A 24,816-nucleotide genomic window follows, 5' to 3' on the forward strand; every position below is an offset into this window, starting at 1 on the left:
CACACAAGCCCAGTGTAAATAGGTACAATTCCTGCAGACCAGATAATATCAGGTGACTCAAGGAATTGCTCCCAAATGCCTAAGTTGTTGGATGTGAATATAAAAGGTTCTCCCGTACAGTAAATTAAATTCTAAAACTTGATTTAGTTTGTATTAACTCTTTCTTTGTGGATGGAAGGGCTTCAGTTTAGATCTTAATGACCTTAATGTTCAATGACCTAACATTCCTTCCTGGTGTTTAAGAGAAGGTGGAGTGTGAATAGATGTACCTTTAAACTATGTTAATTGGTCACAGGGTGCAATATTTTTAAGCATTATGGGTAAAATGTTACGGGTAAAATCCAGTTTTATAAAATGAAGGGAATTTTGCCACTAATTCCAATTCAATGTGGAAATAACATCACCTGTATTTCAATAATACATTTTAAGATATCTTAAGGCAGCCCTGTTCAGGGAAGTTTTTAATATGTAACGCTGTACTGTTTTTAACACTTGATTGGGAGCCGCCCAGAGTGGCTGGGGAAACTCAGCCAGGTGGGCGGGGTATAAATAATAAATTATTATTATTATTATTATTATTATTATTATTATTATTATTATTGGAAGCAATTGAATTCCAACTCCCATTAGCCCAGGATTTGCTGGCTGGGGCTGATGGGAATGGAGACCAACAACACCTGGAGGGCCAAAGGTTCTACAATCAATGCTGTAGTCTGTGGTGTTTGTTCATTCCCCTCAAACCTACAGTTTTAATGTAGTCTGGTAGCCATCCAGCTTCAAAAACCATATTCTTTTTAATTCTCTTACAGAGGGATATAGAATGAAGCAAAATGAAAGCACTGTAACAGAGTTCATCCTGGTAGGATTCATGGACCACCCTGACCTCCAAGTCCCCCTCTTCATCTTGTTCCTGGTTATCTATGTAGCCACAATAATAGGCAACCTTGGGATAATCATAGTAACCAGTGTGGATGCTCGGCTCCACACCCCAATGTACTTTTTCCTGAGAAACCTCTCCATTATCGATATTGGTTATTCAACTGCCATTGCCCCCAAGTTGCTGACAACCTTTGTGGCAGAGAAGACAGCCATTTCCTTCAAGGGATGCACAGTGCAATTCTTCTTCCTCGCTGTCTTCATAACCACAGAAGTTTGCCTTCTTGCTGTGATGGCGTACGATCGCTTCACAGCCATCTGCAACCCACTGCTCTATTTTGCTATTATGTCAAGGAAGCATTGTACTATATTGGTGGTGGTTGCATATGCTTGTGGACTTACAAGTTCAATTCTCCAGACTTCTTTTATTTTTACTTTGTCCTTCTGCAGTTCAAATATCATTAATCATTTTTTCTGTGATGTTCCCCCAATACTCAAGTTGTCCTGTTCAGACACCCATGTCACTCACACTGTGCATTTTGTTTTATCCACTATAATAGCACTGACAACTTTTCTCATTGTTTTGGTCTCTTACATTGCTATTCTTTTTGCCATCCTGAGGATCAGCTCTGCCCAGGGCCGATACAAAGCCTTCTCCACTTGTGCTTCCCACTTGGTCACAGTCATTATCTTCTATGGGACCATCTTCTTCATGTATATACGGCCTGGCTCCAGTTTCCCAAAGGATCAGGACAAAATAGTTTCTGTGTTCTATACTCTTGGGATCTCCTTGCTCAATCCACTCATCTACAGCCTAAGGAACAAAGATGTGAAAGATGCTTTTGGTAGGACGGCAGAGAAGGTGATATTTTTCAAGTAAAAATAGTAAAAGCATGACCTTTTCTTAATGCTAAAGAAAGATATTAAAAGGCTTTGTTTTTCAACTCCCAGTCCCCATCATATGTTAGAGGGCAAATAATGATATCTAACACGATGACCACCTCATCATGCTACCATGTAGAAGGAAGCTATAGTGCCTTCTGCAATGATGAATAGGAAAGAGGATTCTCTTAGTTAAGCCACTGAAATAAATAAGATTGTATCTGAATATCTTTCCTGAATAAATAGGTGGAATCACAATGGAAGTATAAGGCCATTTGGCAAACACCCTGTTTAAACAGATGGGGTGAGTGTGGGGATTCACTCTCCAGTTCTGCCCCATCTAATATTTTTCCACTCCCAGTTCCCATCATAAGTTAGAGAGCAAATCTGTGCAAAGAGGAACGTGCTCCATGTGTGTTTACACTCCTCGCATAATTTAGAAACTTCATGGTCATGGTTCTAAATAACTCAGCAGCATCTGGAAAGCCACAAGTTCCCAAGGAATGGTCCTGGCACAAGTATGATTGAGATGCACACATAAGACAATGTATTATATGGTAATAATGTAGGTGTCAAAACCAGTTGTGTCGTAGTATTCCAATTAAAGTTCCAACATAGATCTATATAAAGTATTATGATTTTGTGGATTTTAATTGTCCAGTTCAGATGCTGATCTTGTACATGCGAAGTTTCATGGTTTTGCCCAAATGTAAATCTTGTTAACTTGCTTTCATTGAACTGCATTTTCCATTTTTATGTCCAGTTTTGAAGAAGTCATTTTAGAACACCGCACAATCCCTTCTTGGAATACTAGTAGAACACTTGGCTACCCTGGGGAGAACCCTAAGGTACCTCTCATTTCTAGCTTGCTCGAGAGGCTATATAAAATGAGCTGTCCTTGAAGCCCTTCATTCACTGAATGCTGACCCATCAGAAAGGGGTAGAGTAGCCATGTGTTTTCCTTGGCATGCTGCTACCTGAGTAATCAGTGATAGGCACAGATAAGCAAAATCCTGGCTTCAGTGTGTGAAAAATGAGGGTGGTATTGCCCAACAAGGAGAGAGAAGGATGTATTCTGTTCATGCCCAAGAAAAAATGCTTTTTGGACATCTCTGCTAAATGAAATATAAAATATGATGTGATGATATGATATGATATGATATGATATGATATATGATATCCAGTAGTGGTGCTTTTTGGTTACATAAAATGGTATGTCCTGTTAGTTTATAGGAAAAATGTAACCATTAGAGGAAAATCAACACCTTATGATGGATACTTGGATCATGAATACTTGGGAGAATGTTCACATAATAAAATTGGTGAACATGATAAGAGTACCGTATTTTTCGCACTATAGGACGCACTTTTTCCCCTCCAAAAATGAAGGGGAAATCTGGGTGCATCCTATGGGGCGAATGCAGGCTTTCGCTGAAGCTTGGAGAGCGAGAGGGGTCGGTGCGCACCGACCCCTCTCGCTCTCCAGGCTTCAGGAAGACATCCGCAGGGCTGTCTAGGCTGCGGATAGTAGCCTGCTTCCCGGAGCGCCGGGCGCGCTGAAAGCAAAGCTCTGAGGTTTAACCCACAGCACCACCCACACCCCATTGTAAAGCCTCTTGAAATTGAGCACAATCAGGTAACAGGATTGTATGGAAGAAGGCTGCCCTTCAAATACAGTGGTACCTCGGGTTAAGTACTTAATTCTCTTAGTTAAGCCACTGAAATAAATAAGATTGTATCGTACATAAAATGGTACGTCCTGTCAGATGATAGAAAAAATGTAACATACCTCTTAACTATGCTTGATTCACAATTAGTTAGCATTAGAGGAAAATAAACACCTCATAATGGATAACTGGATCATAAATACTTGGGAGAATGTTCACATAATAAAATTGGTGAACATTATAAGAGTAAAGGGATGTACATAGGTAGATAATCATTTTGTTGAGACATGGTGCTCCTTTTACTGTGGGTTTTTGGAAAATTACACAGATAACTTCCGGAGGTGGCGCCAACGGCAATGGCGGAATCCCTCTAACTCGGAGGGAAATTGCTCCACAGAAATCGGGTCTAACACCGCTTCGGCGCAGCGGGGACCCTTTAAACCACAGGCGGGTGAAGCCTGTGACCCTGGGACTCAGCGGGCGCTGGTTGCGCCCCCCCAATCTGCAAAGGAACCCGGCAACGGGCTCCGGAACAGAGCGGGGAAGTGGCGCTGTGCTGCGAGTCGTCTGCTTCTTTTGTGGAGTGAAGCCGTGTAGCTGTTGCCGGAGAGCGCTGCCTTTTTTCCTGGACAATTCGGACTTTAAAACAAATACCCGTGAGCACTTAGAATTTGAACAAATTGGGACAGTAAATGAAGATTTGGGAAAAGGACAGAATTGGACTATAAAAAAGAAAAGAAAAAATTTATTGAATTTGGTACGGAGTGGGAAGGGCTAAACAGGAAGTCACCCTTCCGTTCTTTTGTAAATAGAACAAAGCAAAGGCAATTTACACTAGAGCTTTGAAAATTGCTTTTAAAAGAGTCGATTCCAACATTTTAAATTGGGAATATTTTTTTGGACTACTTGAAGCAGTAAAAGGAAGTTATTTTCGTCCTGATCCTGGAGCGGGGAAGTCAGGACTGACGTGAATTTATCAAGATAACTGTGTGTGACAGATAGCTAAAAGAAGTGAATCTTTGTGACTTTACGGTTCCCTTTCGCATTTTAAAGGAATATATATGGATAAAGTATTTCAAGTATCTTGGAAATGTAGCAAAAACAAATATAAGTCTTCTCCCTAGGGGGAGCCTTTGAAACTGTAACTAATGCCAAGGACTTGACAGTTGCTACAAATAACCGTGGGAAAGCGCAACAATGTTTTCAGAAGTTGTGGTGTGCCTGCTTAATAAAACAAATATTCTACTGGAAGAAATATATGATAAGGTGAACCAGATGGCCAACTCGACTGGGAATCTTAGACAGGCAGTGGAAGGTTTTGATCAGACTGTGGGAATATATGTGGAGTCTATCCAGGACTCAAACCAGGAGTGTGTTTTGACAGAACAGGGGTTTGTGGCATTAAATCAGGAGTGTGGCTTGACAGAACAGTCTCAACAGGAGTTTGATCCTTCGGATTTGACAAAGGAACTTGGAAAAAACCAGATCTGGGAAGGGAAAGTTCGCTGTGGTTTGGAAATGGGGGGCTGGATTGACCCCCCTATGTCGGGATATCTGGACTTTTTAAATACAGTAACAGGCTGCAACATGTTTGGAATTGTGGGGGCCCACAATTTCGGAGGGCCCTTGAAGTATGCTCTTAAATACTACATGGAATGCAGCAATGAATATGGAAAAGGGTCTGACTTGATGAGAAGGGCCAAAAACACTATTAAGTTGGAGTTACTACGAGCAAGTGACTACAGCCACAAATATGAAGAAAAGCCGCGGAAGGGCCATGGAAGTGACCTGAGGGCCTTGGACATAAGGTCACCGGGTTAGATTGAGGAATAAGGACTGACAAATCCCGGAACCAGGAGGAAGGGACGTTGGATAAAGATTGGACTTGTTTATATGCTTTTTTCTCTTTTTTCTTTCTTTTAACTAATAGAATGTTTTATAAAGTTGATGAATGATAGAATGATAGAAAAATGAATGATAGAAAAATGTTGGAGAAATTACCTGGCTTTAGTAAAGATGTATAAAGAATTATGAAAGAACATTATGAACACAAGAAGCTGGTAAAGTTAAGACTTAAATTTTAAATTTTAAGATTTATTTTATTATAGAAAGATAGGATTAGAAAGGATTTGCTGGGATAATTAACAACTAGAATACAAAGGAAGGGAGGAGGAGGAGGTCTAAGAAAGAAGGTAATGACAGTTAAGGATCTGAAAATAATGAAATTGTTTTGTTTTTTCTTCTTTATTATTATTTTTCTTCTGTATCTTTTACTTTTTCATATTCTTATTTTTATTTTTGTATTTCTTTTTTGTGTAAGCTTTTGTATTTTTTATTTTTTGTTTTGTATTCTTTGTATTTTTTGTATTTTTTGAAATTTCAATAAATATTATTAAAAAAAAAAGGAAAATTACACAGATAATGTTGAAACACAAATATTGTTGGGTATTTTATAAAAATGTTACATTTTCCTATCTGTTTTTATTGTATTTTTTACCTATTTTTAAAATAAGTTGAATCTGTTGTAATTACTTTTATATGTAATCATTTTTGAGAATAAAAAGCTGAAAACAAGAGAAGGTTAAAATAACACTTTATTAAGAATTGTCTCCAGTGTTAGTCAAGCCCACTAAAACTAATGAACATGACAAACTTAGGTCCTTTAAGTTCAATAAGTCTACGCAGAATAAAACTAAGTTTGATACAACCAAAACCAGGAAGAGTACTGCGCAGACAGGTGGAGACCCCCACCCCCCACCCCAAGGCCAGCTCCCGCGTGGAATAAAGACACACGACACTGTCTTATGGGGTTAAAATTGGCCACAACTTTATTTAAGATTCAGGTGTAGGGAGACCTTGGCTTAGGCCTTGGGCCTTTATCTCCCCCAGTCCCCAGCCGGGGATCTGGGGAACATCAGATTGAGAGGGGATTGAACTGGCTCTGGAGAACGTCTGTTCAAGCAGAGAGCCCACCCACCACCAATTCGCCACTACATGGGGGAGACCAATGACAACCTCTCAGCGTATGGCCAATGACTCCCCTCAGAACAATCCCTTTAATGGGGAAACCTGGGATTGTCGCCACAGTGGGGGGGCATGGGTCACTGCTTCATGCCCCCCCCCCCATTTTAGGGCAGAAAGACTAAAGGATTCCACCCAAGGCCTGAAACCGCCAAAGTTGTGACGTTTTGCTACAGGGAAGGCAAAACCTGCCAATGCAGGAAAATTCCTTTCTGGCCCTTTAACAGTGACCAATACGTAGCAGCGCCAGCATACCTGTGAAGAAGAAGTTAACCTGCAAAAGAAAGCTTAACTGAGGGAGGGTGGGGTGGGAGGAGCTCTGCAGCTGACTATGATCTCCAAGGTAAGTTCCACCCTCTATTGTGTGGGTAGGGAAGTCCCACCCCCTACCTGGCCAACTCCCCTGGCACCACCTCCCCCACCGGGATTGGTTGATTGTCCGAGGTTGGGCGGGGACCTCCAGTTATCCAGCCTGGGGGGGGGATGCCAGGCAATACTGCTAGGAGCCGTGTAGGATCACGGGTGCTGCACGCATCCACGCAAAGTACGCCCCCCATTTAACGTTGGGAGCAGTCATTCTACAAATCAGGTGCCACAGTAGAAAAATAACCAGTCTTGCATCTGAACCAATCATACTTTTGAACATAAAGGTAAAGGTACCCCTGACCATTAGGTCCAGTCACAAACGACTCTGGGGCTGTGGCGCTCATCTCACTTTACTGGCCAAGGGAGCCGACGTAGAGCTTCTGGGTCATGTGGCCGGCATGACTAAGCTGCTTCTGGCGAACCAGAGCAGCGCACGGAAACACTGTTTACCTTCCTGCCAAAGCGGTACCTATTTATCTACTTGCACTTTGACGTGCTTTCGAACTGCTAGGTTGGCAGGAGCAGGGACCGAGCAACGGGAGCTCACCCGGTTGTGGGGATTCGAACCACCGACCTTCTGATCGGCAAGCCCTAGGCTCTGAGGTTTAACCCACAGCACCACCCACACCCCATTGTAAAGCCTCTTGAAATTGAGCACAATCAGGTAACAGGATTGTATGGAAGAAGCCTGCCCTTCAAATACAGTGGTACCTCGGGTTAAGTACTTAATTCGTTCCGGAGGTCTGTACTTAACCTGAAACTGTTCTTAACCTGAAGCACCACATTAGCTAATGGGGCCTCCTGCTGCCGCCGCGCCGCCAGAGCACGATTTCTGTTCTCATCCTGAAGCAAAGTTCTTAACCTGAAGCACTATTTTTGGGTTAGCGGAGTCTGTAACCTGAAGTGTATGTAACCTGAAGCGTATGTAACCCGAGGTACCACTGTATGCTTCTTTGAAACCCTTTAGCACTTTACAGTTAGGAAAGGACAAAGTAAGCAATATCTATTCTGCCATCTTGTTTGGAATTATCTTTTCAAAGTAAACACAGTAGCTAATGGCCCATGAAGATGTCACACTTGGGGAGGGAGGGGAATTAGCCGCCACCTTCATACCATATGATTTAAACATTATGATACTACTTTAAACAGTCATGGCATTTTCCAAAGAATTTGGGGAGCTATAATTTATTAAGGGTGCTGAGAGTTCTTAGAAGACCCCCATTCCTTCCCAGAGCTACAGCTCCAAGAGTAGTTTAACAACCAATCCTTCTTCATGGGGAACTCTGGGAATTGTAGCTATGGCATTGGAATAGGGGTCTCCTAAAAGCTCTTAGCACGCTATAATAATATATTATAGCTCCCAGATTAATTTGGAGAAAGCATCTTGCTTCTGCACTATACAGCTTTCAGTGAATGCTGAAGATGCACCTTTTTACCCTGGTCTTTGACAGCTGAAATATCCATTTTCAGAACCCACCACATTCCTGTGATTCTATCTTTCTTTTAAATAGTGCTTGATACTAAGTGTCAAAGGATAGTCAGCAATAAGCCACACTGTGCATGCTGGAGTTCACTCTTTATTAGCAAAAACCTGTTCCACACAGGAGTGTCTGGCCTACTGGGCACAGCAACTCATCTCTGGTAGGACTTGCCCCCATGAAGCAGTTGCAGAGACTGAAGTGCCTTGCCTCCTGACAGGTGCCTAGGTCCTCTCCACTCCAGGGTTTTTCCAAGCAATAGGAGACAAGGTGCAAGCGTCACCAATCTCCTCTCTGCCCTTTTCATGCTTCTCCTGGATCTGGCAAATCTCAGCTGGGCCAGCCAGAAGAAAAAGCTGGGAAGGAGACCTGAGTGAAGACTGCCTCATTCAGGTCTCCTTCCCAAGCCACACCCCGTAGGCTGCCACGCATCAGCTCATTCAAATCTAAGGGTTTGGCGGGAACCTGTGAGCCTCTGCACCAGCCGAGAGGGACAACTGCATCAGGCCACCATCGCTGCTTGCCGTGGAAGCATGGTAAGCAGCCATTCTGGCACATCTCAAACCCCTTGGGAGTGATCTCCTTGCTACTAGCTAATTTATTATTTCTTGCATCAGTTGTGTTTGAAATCTCTAAAGATGGGTTTGGGGAATATTTTTCCAGAAACCTCAGCTATTTGGGATTAATAATAAGTTTCTTGGGGCATCATTACAATCTTTTCCCCAATAATTTTGTCTATAATTTGTCAACAGGAAGCAAATGGCACTGGGAATATTTGGATAGAACAGCTAAATGATGCATTATTCTCACTATAGAAATAATGGTCCCAGTCCAACTAAAGCTAATTTTAATGAAGTCCCGTTGAAAGCAATGGAACAAGTTGTTTCCATAGACTGAAATAATCTGCATAGTTTTCTCAAGATTGCAGTTTTGGATTAAGATTCAACTAACAAATCTTTTCAGAAGAAGCCCTGCACAAGGGGTCAGCTTGCACAATGGGGCTTCCCCCACCCCACCACCACCGCAAAAAAAGAAAACACACCTGGGAGGACTCCCAGAATAGCATGCAGTTGGAGAAGGCAGATTGTTCCGTTTGGTAATCTCATATGCTTGTGCAGAAGGAGCATTTGTAGTAGAACCAATCAGATAAGAGGGCCAAAGAGACAAATGGAGGAATGTGCTGATTTCCGATTCCCTCAGATTCTCAGTTTTCAATCTTAATTTGGTTCTCCATGGTTCTGTAGCAAGTAGCAATTATTGTTGTTGCTGTTTTAAAATAAGTCCTCATTGAACTGCACCAGTATTTTAGTGCAAGATGAACAGGTCATAGTGGAGAGTCTTGACCAAACGTGATCCACCTGGAGGAGGAACCGGCAAGCCACTCCAGTATCCCTGCCAAGAAAACTCCATGGACAAGGACAATAAACACATTAATTTTGACTAAAATACACATATTTGTAAGCAGATGTACCCAAGAGAATGCATTTTTGTATGCTGTAAACCTAATGTGAATTTTATGCACACTTTCACTTAATATATGCATTTTTGTGCACAATATTTGATTGGAGAACTGCATCACAAAACTCAGAGAAGTGTGTCTTTTGAATGATAGTTGTGTTTCTCCTCTAGACATATTGGTGCAAGACGTGTGACTTAGGTCGTTTCTCATTAAAATGCAAACAAAATCAGTTTTCTTCCTCATATCTTAACACATGATATCATGACATGCATCATGATGACAGACTATGCACAGCATGTTCTCATTGTGCACTTTTCAATGTGCATTCACAGAATCAAACATGCTTATGAGACATCCGTAGGAGCCAACTTCTAGAGGCTGAGGTCCCTTTGTCCTCTCCCCCAATAAAATATTTGACCATTGCCATTCAAATGGTGAGTGTGTACCTCATCTTGTGATGCAGGGCAGGGTTTGCTGGGCTCCCCAATATTTTATTCAAGTTGCCACCCCTATTGTGAGATTTCAGAATAATCATTCTCTCCGCTTTCTTTGTTTTCATAAATTAATCTAATTCATCCCACCATCACAAATAGTTGCTCTGTAGCTGGTATTTATATTTATTGTTCTATCCACATGCTGTGTCATGTAATTTCCTGTTTCTCAATCCAGTGCAAGTTGTAGGGCAGGGGTAACCAATACCATGCCAACCAGACATTGCTGGACTACAGGGGATGAGGGTGGCGCTTTGGTCTAAACCACTGAGCCTCTTGGGCTTGCAGATCAGAAGGTTGGTGGTTTGAATCCCCGCGACGGGGTGAGCTCCCATTGCTCCGTCCCAGCTCCTGCCAACCTAGCAGTTAGAAACCACACCAGTGCAAGTAGATAAATAAGTACTGCTGCGACAGGAGAAGAAGAAGAAGAGTTTGGGTTTGATATCCCACTTTATCACTACCCTGAGGTGTCTCAAAGTGGCTAACATTCTCCTTTCCCTTCCTCCCCCACAACAAACACTCTGTGAGGTGAGTGGGGCTGAGAGACTTCAAAGAAGCGTGACTAGCCAAAGGTCACCCAGCAGCTGCATGTGGAGGAGCGGAGACGTGAACCCGGTTCCCCAGATTACGAGTCCACCGCTCTTAACCACTACACCACAGCATTTCTGTGCACTCTGGTTTCCGTCACAGTGTTCTGTTGTGACAGAAGCAGTTTAGTTATGCTGGCCACACGACCCAGAAAGCTTCCTCAGCCTGAAAGCAAGATGAGTGCCGCAACCCCATAGTCGCCTTTGACTGGACTTAACTATCCAGGGGTCCTTTACCTTTTAGCTGCTGGACTACAGCTCCCATTAGTCCCATCAGCATGGCCAACGATAAAGCATGATGGGAGTTACAGCCAACAACATCTGGAGGGTCCCACATTGGCTATTCCTGATGTAGGGCATGATGCACACAAACATCATTAGGACAGAGCTGACCCTGGAGGGAAGAAAGATGCATTTAAAGGGGTACATTGTCACCCTTGTTGGTACAGGGCTGTTGAAGTTCATCCGAAAAGAGGAGGGGGACTCTTCATTTGCTGTCACTGAATATAAAGATAATCTTAATGAGTTTTTCTGTTTGTGGCTTTATGATCATTGCCTTGAGACCTTTCAGGGACTCTGTTTCAACATATTTATGAAAGGAATGTTTTGCAACTCATGTTCACCTAATCCAAATCTCTTTGGGACCAAATAATAGCATCTACCTCCCTCCCTCTTTGAGGCTTCCTCCTTCTTCCTTTAAGAGATATAAATGCACCACAGTCTTCTCGTTCTGCCAGCCTTCCTATTTGAAGATTAGGATCACCATGCTATCAAAACAACCTGTGTTTGTCATCATAAGGCTTCTTGTTCTATGTCTGCTTTAGAATGCAAGAGAATGCAAAGGAAATCTTAGTCGTGTGGGAAATGCTGCAGGCAATGTTGAGGAATCTCTAGGTAAGTCAACTGTGCTATTATAAGTTTTAAGGTAATGGCAGCCTGTAAATATTAATCAACATCTATATGGCTCTTTTGACATCTGTAGCATAGGGAAAGGTCTCCTAACTGGGGATAGCCCTGTTCCCTGTGGCCTCTGCAAATTATTTGCTTGAGAGAGTGAATCTAACTCCAGAACAATTGCCTTTTCCTGTATTGTCTTTGCACACATTAGAGAAAAAATTGCTATGGAGAAATGGAATGAAAAAATGAATCATTTTATTTCAGTCACTGACCAGAGTGGTATGGGGAAAATGGTGAAATGAGAAAAGATTAAGCAGCTCTATGTCACCCCCTCCATTTAAGCATGTGGCCCTTTGAAACTATTGCTGGCTGGAAAAAAATGTGAAGAGCTATATGCTATTCTGTGTTCCTTGTTATTCCTCCACTTAAATGTGTGGCCTCCAAAAACAGCCTTTGATTAAATGAGAGACGGAGGGGGGGAGAATATCACGTTACATGTGTAACACCTAGAGAAAAGGTTAAGCGGCACTATGTCACCCTAGGTATGTGGCCTCATGAAACTACTGCAGTTTGAAAAAATGTGAATGATGATATGCTATTCTGTGTCATATCAAGAATGGAAATAATTCTCTTTCATCATTGTTCTCAGATTCTTGTTTACAGGTGAGAGCACACCTTACATAAATGGCAGAGGGAAACTTCACCACAATTACTGAATTTGTATTGCTAGGATTCACAGATAACCAGAATACGATGTTTGTTCTCTTCACTGTGTTCTTACTGATTTACTTGTTGATCCTGGTGGGGAACATCGGCATGGTAACATTAATCAGGGTTGACTCCAGGCTCCACACTCCCATGTATTTTTTCCTCTGCAGCCTGTCACTCTTGGATATTGGTTACTCCACTGTCATTGCTCCCAGGACACTGATGACCTTTGTGGCAGAAAGCAAAACTATTTCTTTCACTGGCTGTGCCTTGCAATTTTTCTTCTTCTGCATTGCTGTATCCTGTGAGTGCTGCCTGCTGGGTGTGATGGCATACGATCGCTTCATTGCAATCTGTAATCCACTGTTGTATACTGCTCTCATGTCCAAAAAGCTCTGTTATTTGCTTGTGGCTGGTTCCTATCTAACAGGTTGTGTGAATGCAATTGTCCAGACATCATTTATATTTAATCTGTCCTTCTGTAGATCCAACATCATCAACCATTTCTTCTGTGATGTGCCCCCTATCCTAAAGCTTTCCTGCTCAGACACAGGCGTAACTGATATAATTCATTTCACCTTCTCGACAGCAATTGTATCAGTAACTCTCCTGACCATTCTTGTCTCTTACACATACATTCTTGTTGCTATCCTTCGGATCAACTCAGCCGAGGGCAGACGAAAAGCCTTCTCCACCTGTGCCTCCCACCTTACGGCTGTCACCGTATTCTATGGGACAGCCATTTTCATGTACTTAAGGCCCAGTTCAAAATATTCAGTGGAGGAAGACAAAATCATCTCTGTCTTTTACACCCTTGCGATACCTATGTTGAATCCACTCATCTACAGTCTGAGAAATAAGGAGGTAAAAGAAGCTTTCAAAAGGCTGGTTGGAGGAAAGGTTGTTTCTCAGAGACAGTAACTATCATTGTCCTATGTCTGGCCAGGTCCTAGAGTCCACACATCTCCTTCCCAAAACCCGGTAAGTGATTGCTCAGCTTTGTGAAGGAAGTGGGAGGGCTGTACAACTCTGCCATAGCCCTTGCATCATCTTTCCAAGGCCAGGTAAACCTGTGATCATAGTATGCTCAGGTGGTTGTGGTGAATAAATAAATGTAGAGTAGATTTCCTGTGCTCTCCTTGCATAAGTAAAAGAAGTGTAAGATGTGAGTTACCTTTCACTATATGCAAATAAGATGTAAGTTTTACTGACCAGTGGTTATTAAATTTACTGAAACACAGAGGATTCAAATTGTTGTTGTTATTTAGTCGTTTAGTTGTGTCCGACTCTTTGTGACCCCATGGACCAGGCACTCCTGTCTTCCACCGCCTCCCGCAGTTTAGTCAAACTCATGCTGGTAGCTTCGAGAACACTATCCAACCATCTCGTCCTCTGTCGTCCCCTTCTCCTTGTGCCCTCCATCTTTCCCAACATCAGGGTCTTTTCCAGGGAGTCTTCTCTTCTCATGAGGTGGCCAAAGTATTGGAGCCTCAGCTTCACGATCTGTCCTTCCAGTGAGCACTCAGGGCTGATTTCCTTAAGAATGGATACGTTTGATCTTCTTGCAGTCCATGGGACTCTCAAGAGTCTCCTCCTCCAGAGTCTCCTCCTCCAGATATTACCAGGTAGCTAAAGCAAGTTGCTCAAGATGCCTAAGTAGCTGGACCTTGGTGTGAAAGATTTCCCCATGTGGATCTGTACTGTGGATCTGTATTGAAATTAAAATTGCACTTAGTTCCATTTATTGTTTTGTTTTTGTGGGGGAATGGAGTCAAAAGTCAATTTTCAGAGTATTGTGGCATAATCCAGTTCCATAAAATGAACGGAATGTTGCCAATAATATCAACAGAAGGTGGAAAAATCTATGCTTGTAGTTTGTGAGGCTGATTCATTCCTACAGTGTTCTCCTATGAGATATTGTTGGCATAATTGTGGTGATTTGTTTTAAGGTAGTGTGGTAGTCATCCAACTGCAGGCATTCTTTTGGGTTGCATTACAGAGCAATGCAGTAAAATAGGTAAAGGTAAAGGGACCCCTGACCATTAGGGGTATATCTGTCTTCTATCAGAGAGGGAATGAGATACTACATTAATGTGCAACACAGAGTTTACTTTTTAACACGTAAGTGATGGAAATACTTGGCACATCTATGGGAGAGATGAATATCTGTCTTCTATCACTCGGGTGTACAACGCGTCAATCCTGAGACCCCAGTCAATCCTGGGCTTGTTTCTGTACTACTCCTTCTCTCTCCAGCCTCCTTCCTCCGAAGCCGGCTTAGCATCCTTCCTGCTGCGCTCTTGGGGAATAGAGCGCAGGTAGTGGGGAGGGGGATGTTGCCTTCACGGAGGGAGGGAGGGAGGGGGAGAGAGGGGGGCAGTGGAGCCTCCCCCCCCCGAAAACCCCGGGTGGATACACAGAGCTTTGCGAAAGAGGCTCTTCCTGAGCGAGGACAAATCGAGGGCTGGCAATGGGCAGGCGGCAGCGGTGGACGGTGGAGCAACGTCAAGATGTTGCCCGATGTCAGTTTTCCCTTTGGAGACTTGCTGATTTTGGAGGGTCTCCTCACTGAGGGAGAGACTGGAGGGTTCAGCACCCCCAGCCCCGTCCCACGAAAGAGGCAATTGATGGAACAAAACAGTTTAATGTTGGAACTTTCCGTCCCCTGCCAGCGAGTTGCAAAGCGGGCAACAGATCAGGGCGCATTATAAGCAAGCAACGAATTAGTGAGATGGAAAGGATTCCAAAGTAACATCACAGGAGGCAAACACGTCTTCCTAAGCAGCGGAGGGTTTGCTAGTAGGACATTGGCATGGCCACTTCTCTTTGGTTCAGATCCTTCTGCCCCCAGGAGACAGCTGTGCACACTCATTCTGCACTTTTGTCATCCGAAGCCCCTTTCTCCCGGTCTGGGAAACCCTGACGCTGCTGGAAGGTGCTGTCCGAGGACCTCCCTAGAGCCAGTCCCCTGCGCTTGGTCCCAGAGCTGTGGGGAGCCTCAGCACCAGCAGGGGCCGGGCTGCTTGGCAGCAATGTGTCTCCACTGCCCCTTATCACTATTGGCCAGGAAAAGTGATGGTGGCGGCGGCAGCGGGGTGGGATCAAGCAACCATCCCGTGTGTGTTGTGTGTGTTGCTGCTGTGGTGGGGGCTTGAGGTGGGGGAGAGAATGCTGCTTTAAACTCCCCCTTCCCGCGTCCAGTTAGCCACCTCCTTCCACACAAGCACACACACCCCCGCACGCTCTCCTCGTCCCTCCAATTCAAGTGTTAATTGGCCCTGTATTTGGCTGGTTTGGATGGTGCTGCTGCTGCTGCCCTGAGCAGACAACACAGACGTCACTGGCCTACTTCAGAGCTTCTTCCTCTAGCCCAGCTAATACCCGGAGGAGAAGCAGCGCCCGGTGAGAGCTCCGCAGCGCACTCCACTAACCAGCCAGTGACCTTCTGGGGTGGGGCGGGCGGGAGAGACCATCAGACAGACCAGTTTGGCCCTGAGGGGGTCTAAAAGAAACACAGCTTAAAACACACGTGTTATGGGAGGGGGCGGAGAGAGTATGTTTAAGTTGAAGAATGAAAATGGGTAGATCTCTGCCATTTTTTGATACTGATCACAACCTATCTGAAGTTGGACATGCCTCTATCAGAATCTGAGATTAAGTCCTTTTCAAGTGCTCTCCTCCACACCAGTGCTCTTCAACCCTGGGTCCCCAGATGTTGTTGTACTGCAACTCTCATCATCCCTGACCATTGTCTAAACTGGCTGAGAACAATGGGAGTGCAAATTCTGGAGAGCCAAAGTTGAAGAACATTGTTCCATAGGATTGTAATCACATGAAACAGGAGAGTAGGACCACAGCTGCTGGCCATGCCTCCATCACCACATCACTAAGGAAAATGGGTGTCAAATGAAACCTTTGTCTTTTCCTTATTATGGACGGAATCCCTGAAATATGAACAGTGGAAAATTGGACTGGTTGACAAGTTTAGCTACCCTACCTTTCTGCTAGATCACAACGATATCTTCCATAGAACAAGCCATTAAAATAAAGATGGCAGTCGGGACTTCCGGGTTAGCGCGATCGACTAATGGCGGATACCCTCTGAGCTCCGGAAGGAATCGGCTCCGCAGGATCGGGTCTTGCCGCTGCGGCGACGCGGGGACTCTCAAAAATCACAGGCGGTGAAGCCTGTGAGCGTGGTGACTCGGCAGGCACCATTTGCGCCCCCCCGAGCTGCGAAGGAGCCTTTTTAAAGGCTTCGGAACGGGGACGGGGTGAGCGGCGCGGTGCTGAGAGTCAACTGCTTCTCCTGCGGAGTGAAGCCGCACTGCCGTTGTCGGGGAGCGCTGACTTCTTCTTGTGAGCAATTGGACTTTAAAGTAACAACCCGTGAGTAGTAAGAAAATTGGAATTGTAAAGAAATTTTTTATGAATTAGGCACGATCGGGGAAGGCGTAAACAGGAAGTCCGCCTCCCCTCCTTGTAAATAATTTAAAGCAAGGACCTGCTAACTAAGGTCGAGTGAACCCTTTTTTTCCCTTTTTTGGTAAAAGATTTTAATTTCACGGTTTGGCAGTTTAAGAAATTTTACTGGAGGATAAAGAGCTAATTTTGGGAGCTGATGTGCCACACCCCCCCCCCCAGACCCGAGAGTGCTCCGTGAGAAAGCCTGTTGATGAGGTACTGAAGATTTTGACAGCTGTCAAATTAGCTGTCAAGACGGAAAAAGAGAACTTTGTTTCTGTTGCTCCTGCTGGTTATATTTGTTACAATTTTCCTACAATTTGTTGAAAACAAGTAAGAGCTGATACAAACTAACTTGATTTTTGGATTTGAACTGGAAGGAATATCAAGGAACCAAAATCCCTCTAGAGGGGATTCTGGGACATTACAAGAATGGCTGGAGGAGGGAAAATTCAGGCTGAACTGGACAGAGTTTTTGCTCTCTTGGGAAAGTTACAAGGCCAAATTGATGTTTTGGCTACAAATGTTACAACTCTGGACTTAACAGTAAACAACATTATTGAATTTGATAAGGATTTGAATCAGGAAGTCTATTCAACTGGACAAAAAGAGAAACTTGAGAGCTTTGAGAATTTGGAGAAGGAGATATATGTTGTCCCTGAAGAAAAGGAAGGAGGAGCTGTAATTTTGCAGATGACAAAGGAGAGCTTGAGGCCAGACATGATGGCAACAAAGGAAAATAAAAACTTGATGCGGAAATTCTGGCCTGAATTGGAGATTGAAAAATGGAGAGATCTCCTTATGTGGAGATCTGAAGACCTAAGGAATACAAACTTGCTTAAGGTGGAAGTTGGAGCTTTGGGGACATTTGGACTTGAAAGGAGTAAGAAACAAGATTTGGGCTCCACTTTTAAGTATGGAGGTCTGGCTGGAAGAAACATGGATCCCGTTGGGCCAGAGCTTCTCCGAGATTTGGTGTTCAATATTAAGGACTATCAAAAAAACCGGCAGAGAGGAATTGAGAGAGAATTAAGAACCTCGGATGTGAGATCTCCAGGCTGATAGTAGATTAAGACTGATAGACATTTATTGGGGACTGAAACCGGGAAAGGGGAGGGTGGAGTTTGGGAATCCAAAGGGTACATAATTATAATTTGTTTTGTTTTTGTTTTGTTTTGTTATTTGTATGAAAATTGGGAAATTCGTGGAAGGGAATTTGGATCGACTTTAGAAAAAATGTTTTAAGAATGAGTATTGATGTATAAGTATTGATGTTTAAGTTTGGATAAGGTAAAATTGGTTTTTTAAAATGAACTAAATTAAATGAAAATAAGGTTAGCAAAAATAAATTGAGGAAATGGATGAAAGAGAAAAAGTAAAATAATAATATGTTAAATTAAATTATTAAGTTAAAGTTGAGAAATAAGTAATAAGGATTTGCTGAGCTAATAATTTGAATTGGAATACAAGAAGGGAAGGTGTGAGGTCTGAGAAATAAGTTAAAAGAAATAAGCAATTGAAACTTTATGTGTTTTTAATTGTTTTTAAGTTTTATATTTTTGTATGTTTGTTATATTTTTTTGTGGTTGTTTATTTTTGTTTTTGTTTCATTATAGAAAATGCTAATAAATATATATTAAAAAAATAAATAAAATAAAGATGGCAGTCATTAAGAAGCACCTGAGGACAACAGTATGAATGGCATACTGAGTAGTGCTGAGGGAGCTCAGAGTGATGTGGGGGACACATACACACACACACACACACACACACATACACACACACACACCAACTCTCCACGCCCGCCCCCCATGAAAAATATGGAAACAGCTCAGAACATTTCTTCTGAATAAAACCCCTGAGACGTTGAAGGTCCCAGGCTCAATCTTTGGCATCTTCATTTAGCAGGATATGTTTGCAGCTGATGTGGCAGCCATGTGCCTGGCACAGTGGAATACTGTAAGCAATGCTGTGGGGTGTCATTGTTTTGGTTTGTTATTATATTATGCATTTTTGCATTTGTGTACAGTGGTACCTCAGGTTAAGTACTTAATTCGTTCTGGAGGTCCGTTCTTAACATGAAACTGTTCTTAACCTGAAGCACCACTTTAGCTAATGGGGCCTCCCGCTCCTGCTGCCGCACCGCTGCCAAGTGATTTCTGTTCTTATCCTGAAGCAAAGTTCTTAACCCGAGGTACAATTTCTGGGTTAACGGAGTCTGTAACCTGAAGCGTATGTAACCTGAGGTACCACTGTATTATAAACTGCCCTGTGAATCTCACATGAAGGACAGTATAGAAATTTAATAAATAAATAATAAAAATGGATGAAAGACATTACCTCACCTTGCACCGTATAAGGCAGCATTCTACAGCCTGCATTTGTGCAGAATCACAGAGAGCACATAGCATATTAGGTTTCCCACTGACTGTAATGTGAATCCCATTATAGCACTTACAGCAGGGGGGAAATATCCAGGAGTTCCAATATATTCCTTCTGAATGGAGGATTGCCATAAGTATATTTTGGTCTCTAGAGAGACAAGCTGCTGCTACCAGGTAGATTCCAGAGAAAGAGAGTAGCCTCTCATTCTGGAGAAGTAGGATTCATTGGCACAACCTGTTCCTAGGATTTGTATGGTTTCCATCTTGTGGAAGAAGGCTCTCTTTTGTAGGCTTACGTTAGCATCACAGATTGTTTTGTTTGGATATAGGTGGTCTGTATAGAATCAGGGTACTTTTTTCTCTCTGCCAATATAAGGCATTGCAGAAATACACATTTAATTCTCCATTTAGGTATAACATGATAAATGCATACATAAGCAAGTTCTAGACATTAGATATTTTACATGCTGTGAACACAGAATAATAGTGCAAGTCAGATGCCTGCTGCTAATTTATTTCCAGTCAACACAGTTACTTAAAAAAAAATCATGTAGAATGGGTTCATGCCATTTTATTTGTCACCCTTGCAAAGGCATCTTTCACATCCTTGTTCCTCAGGCTGTAGATCAATGGGTTAAGCATAGGGATCACAAGAGTGTAAAACACAGAGACAATTTTGTCTTGGTCCATTGAGAAACTGGAGCTTGGCCTTAAATACATGAAGATTATGGTTCCATAAAAGATGGCGACGGCTGTCAGGTGTGAAGCACAGGTAGAGAAAGCTTTCTTCTGACCCTGGGGAGAGCGGATCTTCAAGATGGCTAAGAGAATGTACATATAGGACACTAAGATAATCACAAATGTAGTCAAGGCAATTATAGTGGACAGGATGAAGTGCAGAATGTCAATTGTATGAGTGTCTGAACAGGACAATTTCAGAATGGGAGGGGTGTCACAGAAAAAGTGATTGATGACATTTGAATTGCAGAAGGACAGACTAAAAATAAAAACAGTATGAACAGTTGAATTTACAATGCCACATATATAAGCACATGCCACTAGCACTGCACAAAGTTTTGAGGACATCACTGATAGATAGAGCAATGGGTTGCAGATGGCTGTGAAACGATCGTACGCCATCACAGCCAGGAGGCTACCTTCAGCAGTTACAAACATACAAAACACAAAAAATTGTGTTGTGCATTCCGCGAAGGAAATCATTTTGTTCTGTGATATAAAGGTCATCAGCATCCTGGGAGCAATGGCAGTAGAATATCCAACATCTACAAGTGACAGGTTGCTCAGGAAAAAATACATGGGTGTGTGGAGTTGTGCATCAGTCTTGATTAATACAATCATTCCAATATTTCCCAACAATGTGATAATATAGAACATTAAAAACATGGTGAAAAGAGGGACTTGGAGCTCTGGGTGGTCCATGAATCCCACAAGGAAGAATTCTGTCACTAAAGTGTGATTATATTTCATTACAGTGGTACCTCGGGTTAAGAACTTAATTCGTTCTGGAAGTCCGTTCTTAACCTGAAACTGTTCTTAACCTGAAGCACCACTTTAGCTAATGGGGCCTCCCACTGCCGCCGCCGCCGCCACACCGCTGCCGCGCGATTTCTCTTCTTATCCTGAAGCAAAGTTCTTAAGCCGAGGTACAATTTCTGGGTTAGTGGAGTCTGTAACCTGAAGCGTCTATAACCTGAAGTGTCTGTAATCTGGGGTACCACTGTATTTATTTCAGCAGCAATACCTGTTGAGGAAAAAATCCGTTCAGAGCAAGGGAAGACCACGTCATTCATTCCTTCTGAGCTTATTACTTGCTAAGATCATTGGTAAACACATATTTCAGAGTATCTATCAGCAAAACATGGTGTCATTTCAACTTTCTGTAAAATAAACTTTCACGTATAGTATTGGTTGACAATAGTGTTCCATCCTTCAGCCTCACATATACCTTGCCATTGTGTGGAAGCCTTATGAGATGTATAACCCTGTAACGTGAGACAAACCTCTCTGGCATCTTCCTGATGAAGCGCAGCTTGGGACATCCATAAATCTCCAGTCCTGGCATGCTCCCAGCGACACATAACAGAAGTCTATGTGCACGCTCAATCACTCAACTCAGCAGAGCAGAGCAGAAACGAAATGGAGCTTGGAGTGTGCTTTCTAAGTATTTATTAAGCAATATATACAGGACAAAGGAATCATGGCATCCTCCACCTACTTCTCCAAGAGAAAGAGAGAGAAGAGTGACACCTTCTGCACTCTGTGCTGCCGACTGGGGTGCTTTAGAAATAATAGCCTCCCCCTGCTCAGTAGCAATTGCCTTCCTGCGGACAGAACAAACACGAGCTACATTTAAATCAGCAGCAGCTGAGTAACTCTCATCCACAAGCAGATATACATCATCATCATCATATACAGTATACAAATATTAGATTATACTTTTAAAAAAAGAAAAATACTAATAGTTTAACATCCTACACAATGCTAAATCTTCATCTTCTTTGCCCCTCTCTGACAACTGTGTTACATCATTACCTGTTTACTTATACATATTGGGTAGGTTCAACATACAACAGCTCTGGAGTTCTGCTGAATAGTAAGCGGAAGTTCAAGGTAAAAAGTGGTTAGTAAACCTTAAATGAGCATCTAGCACTTTCTATTGAGACAAGGTTCTCCTCTAATTGATCAGACCATAGTATCTTAAATCAGTGATGCGGCCCTCTGGAATGCTGTTGGATTCCATCTCACATAAGCTCTAGCCAACATGACCAACGGTCAGGGATGATGGAAGTTGTATGGAGAGCCATAGCTTCCCCATTCTAGGATCTTGTCAAATGACATCCTGCCTGGCGCCTGGAGGGCCACAGGTTCCCCATCCATACCTTAGATGAAGCAAATGCCAGGAAGAACATGTATGCACACTGCTAGCAGTGATTACATGGGACTGAACATACTCAGGAAAAACATATCTGAATGTCTCAAAGAATTGGTTTATGACAATGATGCCCAGATAATGCCCAGTCAACTCAGAATGGGGATAGAGCAAAATAATACACTTTTATTATTTTTTTGTTATTGCCACACTTACACAAAATGTATCATTTCATTAAAATAAAGCTTCTAATAAAACATTTATCGCCACTTTTAGATAGGCAATAAAAAATAAAGTTAGGCCAGAAGGTTGCAGATTCTTACCATACAGCATACAGCAAGAGAAAACTAGAAGGTCTATGACTTTGGGGAGGAGTCATACTCAGTGCTAAAGAACATGCTTTAAAAGCAAATGTTCCCATATTCAACCCCTGGTATCTCAGCTGAAAAGACTCATTCACCTCCCTCCAAGATCCTGGACAGCTAGACTAGGTGAATCAATGGTCACACTCAATGTAAGGCATCTATATGCTCATGTGTTTTAGCCCCTACTTTGGAGAACTACAAGTCAGAATTGCTTACATGGTGCCCTCCAGATGTTGTGGGCTACAATTCCCAACAGTCTTTGCCAGCATAGTCAAAATGTCAGGGATGAAAGGCATTGTAGTCTAGCAACATCTAGAGGGCACCATGTTGGCTTTCCCTGCTGTGTGTAAAAATGCAGAGTATAAATTTAAAATAAAATATAAATCAAGGAAGCAAGTGAAATCAGGTTCTATAAAAAGAATTAAGCATTCATTATCCTAAAAAAAAAACTCTTGTTAGTACAAAGGCTGGAGATTCCCTTAACAGATTCCCAGCCATCAAATCTTAGACAGAATATTGTTTCCAGCTGTGATGGAGCTAGACTGAATAACTTACCAATGAGGAGGAAAAGATCTCATTCCAGATATCTGAAAATAAAAGGCATTATATATGGTAACCCAGACCAATTTAATAGTTCAGTGCTTCCACTGGGAATTGAAATAATGCAGACAAACTCCTGGTGGACTCATTGAAATGTTGTTTGTGTTCTCTGGGTCAAAACACATGCAGACTGTGCAGAGATTCAGCAAAAGGATGGCAAAGATTCAACATAATGCATCATCTCCATTGTATCAATCGGGTTACATGCAAGTATATCATAGAATCATAGAATCATAGAATCATAGAGTTGGAAGAGACCACAAGGGCCATCGAGTCCAACCCCCTGCCAAGCAGGAAACACCATCAGAGCACTCCTGACATATGGTTGTCAAGCCTCTGCTTAAAGACCTCCAAAGAAGGAGACTCCACCACACTCCTTGGCAGCAAATTCCACTGTCGAACAGCTCTTACTGTCAGGAAGTTCTTCCTAATGTTTAGGTGGAATCTTCTTTCTTGTAGTTTGGATCCATTGCTCCGTGTCCGCTTCTCTGGAGCAGCAGAAAACAACCTTTCTCCCTCCTCTATGTGACATCCTTTTATATATTTGAACATGGCTATCATATCACCCCTTAACCTCCTCTTCTCCAGGCTAAACATGCCCAGCTCCCTTAGCCGTTCCTCATAAGGCATCGTTTCCAGGCCTTTGACCATTTTGGTTGCCCTCCTCTGGACACGTTCCAGTTTGTCAGTGTCCTTCTTGAATTGTGGTGCCCAGAACTGGACACAGTACTCCAGGTGAGGTCTGACCAGAGCAGAATACAGTGGCACTATTACTTCCCTTGATCTAGATGCTATGCTCCTATTGATGCAGCCCAGAATTGCATTGGCTTTTTTAGCTGCCGCGTCACACTGTTGGCTCATGTCAAGTTTGTGGTCAACCAAGACTCCTAGATCCTTTTCACATGTACTGCTCTCAAGCCAGGTGTCCCCCATCTTGTATTTGTGCCTCTCATTTTTTTTGCCCAAGTGCAATACTTTACATTTCTCCCTGTTAAAATTCATCTTGTTTGTTTTGGCCCAGTTCTCTAATCTGTCAAGGTCGTTTTGAAGTGTGATCCTGTCCTCTGGGGTGTTAGCCACCCCTCCCAGTTTGGTGTCATCTGCAAATTTGATCAGGATGCCCTTGAGTCCATCATCCAAGTCGTTGATAAAGATGTTGAATAAGACCGGGCCCAAGACAGAACCCTGTGGCACCCCACTAGTCACTCTTCTCCAGGATGAAGAGGAACCATTGATGAGCACCCTTTGGGTTCGGTCAGTCAGCCAGTTACAAATCCACTGAGTGGTAGCATAGTCAAGACCGCATTTTACCAGCTTCTTTACAAGAATATCATGGGGCACCTTGTCAAATGCCTTGCTGAAATCAAGGTAGGCTACATCCACTGCGTTCCCTTCATCTACCAGGCTTGTAATTCTGTCAAAAAACGAGATCAGGTTAGTCTGACATGACTTATTTTTCAGAAATCCATGCTGACTGTTGGTGATCACAGCATTCCTTTCTAGGTGCTCACAGACTGTTTGCTTAATGATCTGCTCCAGAATCTTCCCTGGTATTGATGTCAGACTGACTGGGCGGTAATTATTTGGGTCCTCTCTTTTCCCCTTTTTGAAAATAGGGACAACATTTGCCCTCCTCCAGTCTGCCGGGACTTCGCCTGTTCTCCAGGAATTCTCAAAGATG

General features: G+C 42.9%; 3 protein-coding genes across 3 annotated transcripts; 2 read left to right on the top strand and 1 right to left on the bottom strand.

Annotated features, from left to right (window-relative positions):
* Positions 1 to 820: 820 nt before the first annotated feature.
* LOC308471420 (olfactory receptor 5AR1-like) lies at positions 821 to 1,756 on the top strand (the record flags this gene model as incomplete). The annotated part of the gene is made up of 1 exon (XM_080995410.1): positions 821 to 1,756. One exon carries the CDS (start codon positions 821 to 823, stop codon positions 1,754 to 1,756), a length of 936 nt encoding a protein of 311 aa, XP_080851536.1.
* Positions 1,757 to 12,408: 10,652 nt separating this feature from the next.
* Positions 12,409 to 13,353, top strand: LOC308471298 (olfactory receptor 5AR1-like; the record flags this gene model as incomplete). Its single annotated transcript, XM_080995186.1, has 1 exon — positions 12,409 to 13,353. The coding sequence occupies one exon, from the start codon at positions 12,409 to 12,411 to the stop codon at positions 13,351 to 13,353; it is 945 nt and encodes a 314-aa protein (XP_080851312.1).
* A 6,488-nt stretch (positions 13,354 to 19,841) lies between these two features.
* Positions 19,842 to 20,768, bottom strand: LOC308463645 (olfactory receptor 5AR1-like; the record flags this gene model as incomplete). The annotated part of the gene is made up of 1 exon (XM_080982246.1): positions 19,842 to 20,768. The coding sequence occupies one exon, from the start codon at positions 20,766 to 20,768 to the stop codon at positions 19,842 to 19,844; it is 927 nt and encodes a 308-aa protein (XP_080838372.1).
* Positions 20,769 to 24,816: the final 4,048 nt, after the last annotated feature.

Source organism: Podarcis pityusensis (assembly GCF_964106645.2).
Source record: "Podarcis pityusensis genome assembly, chromosome: 1".
Classification (NCBI taxonomy): Eukaryota; Metazoa; Chordata; class Lepidosauria; order Squamata; family Lacertidae; genus Podarcis; species Podarcis pityusensis.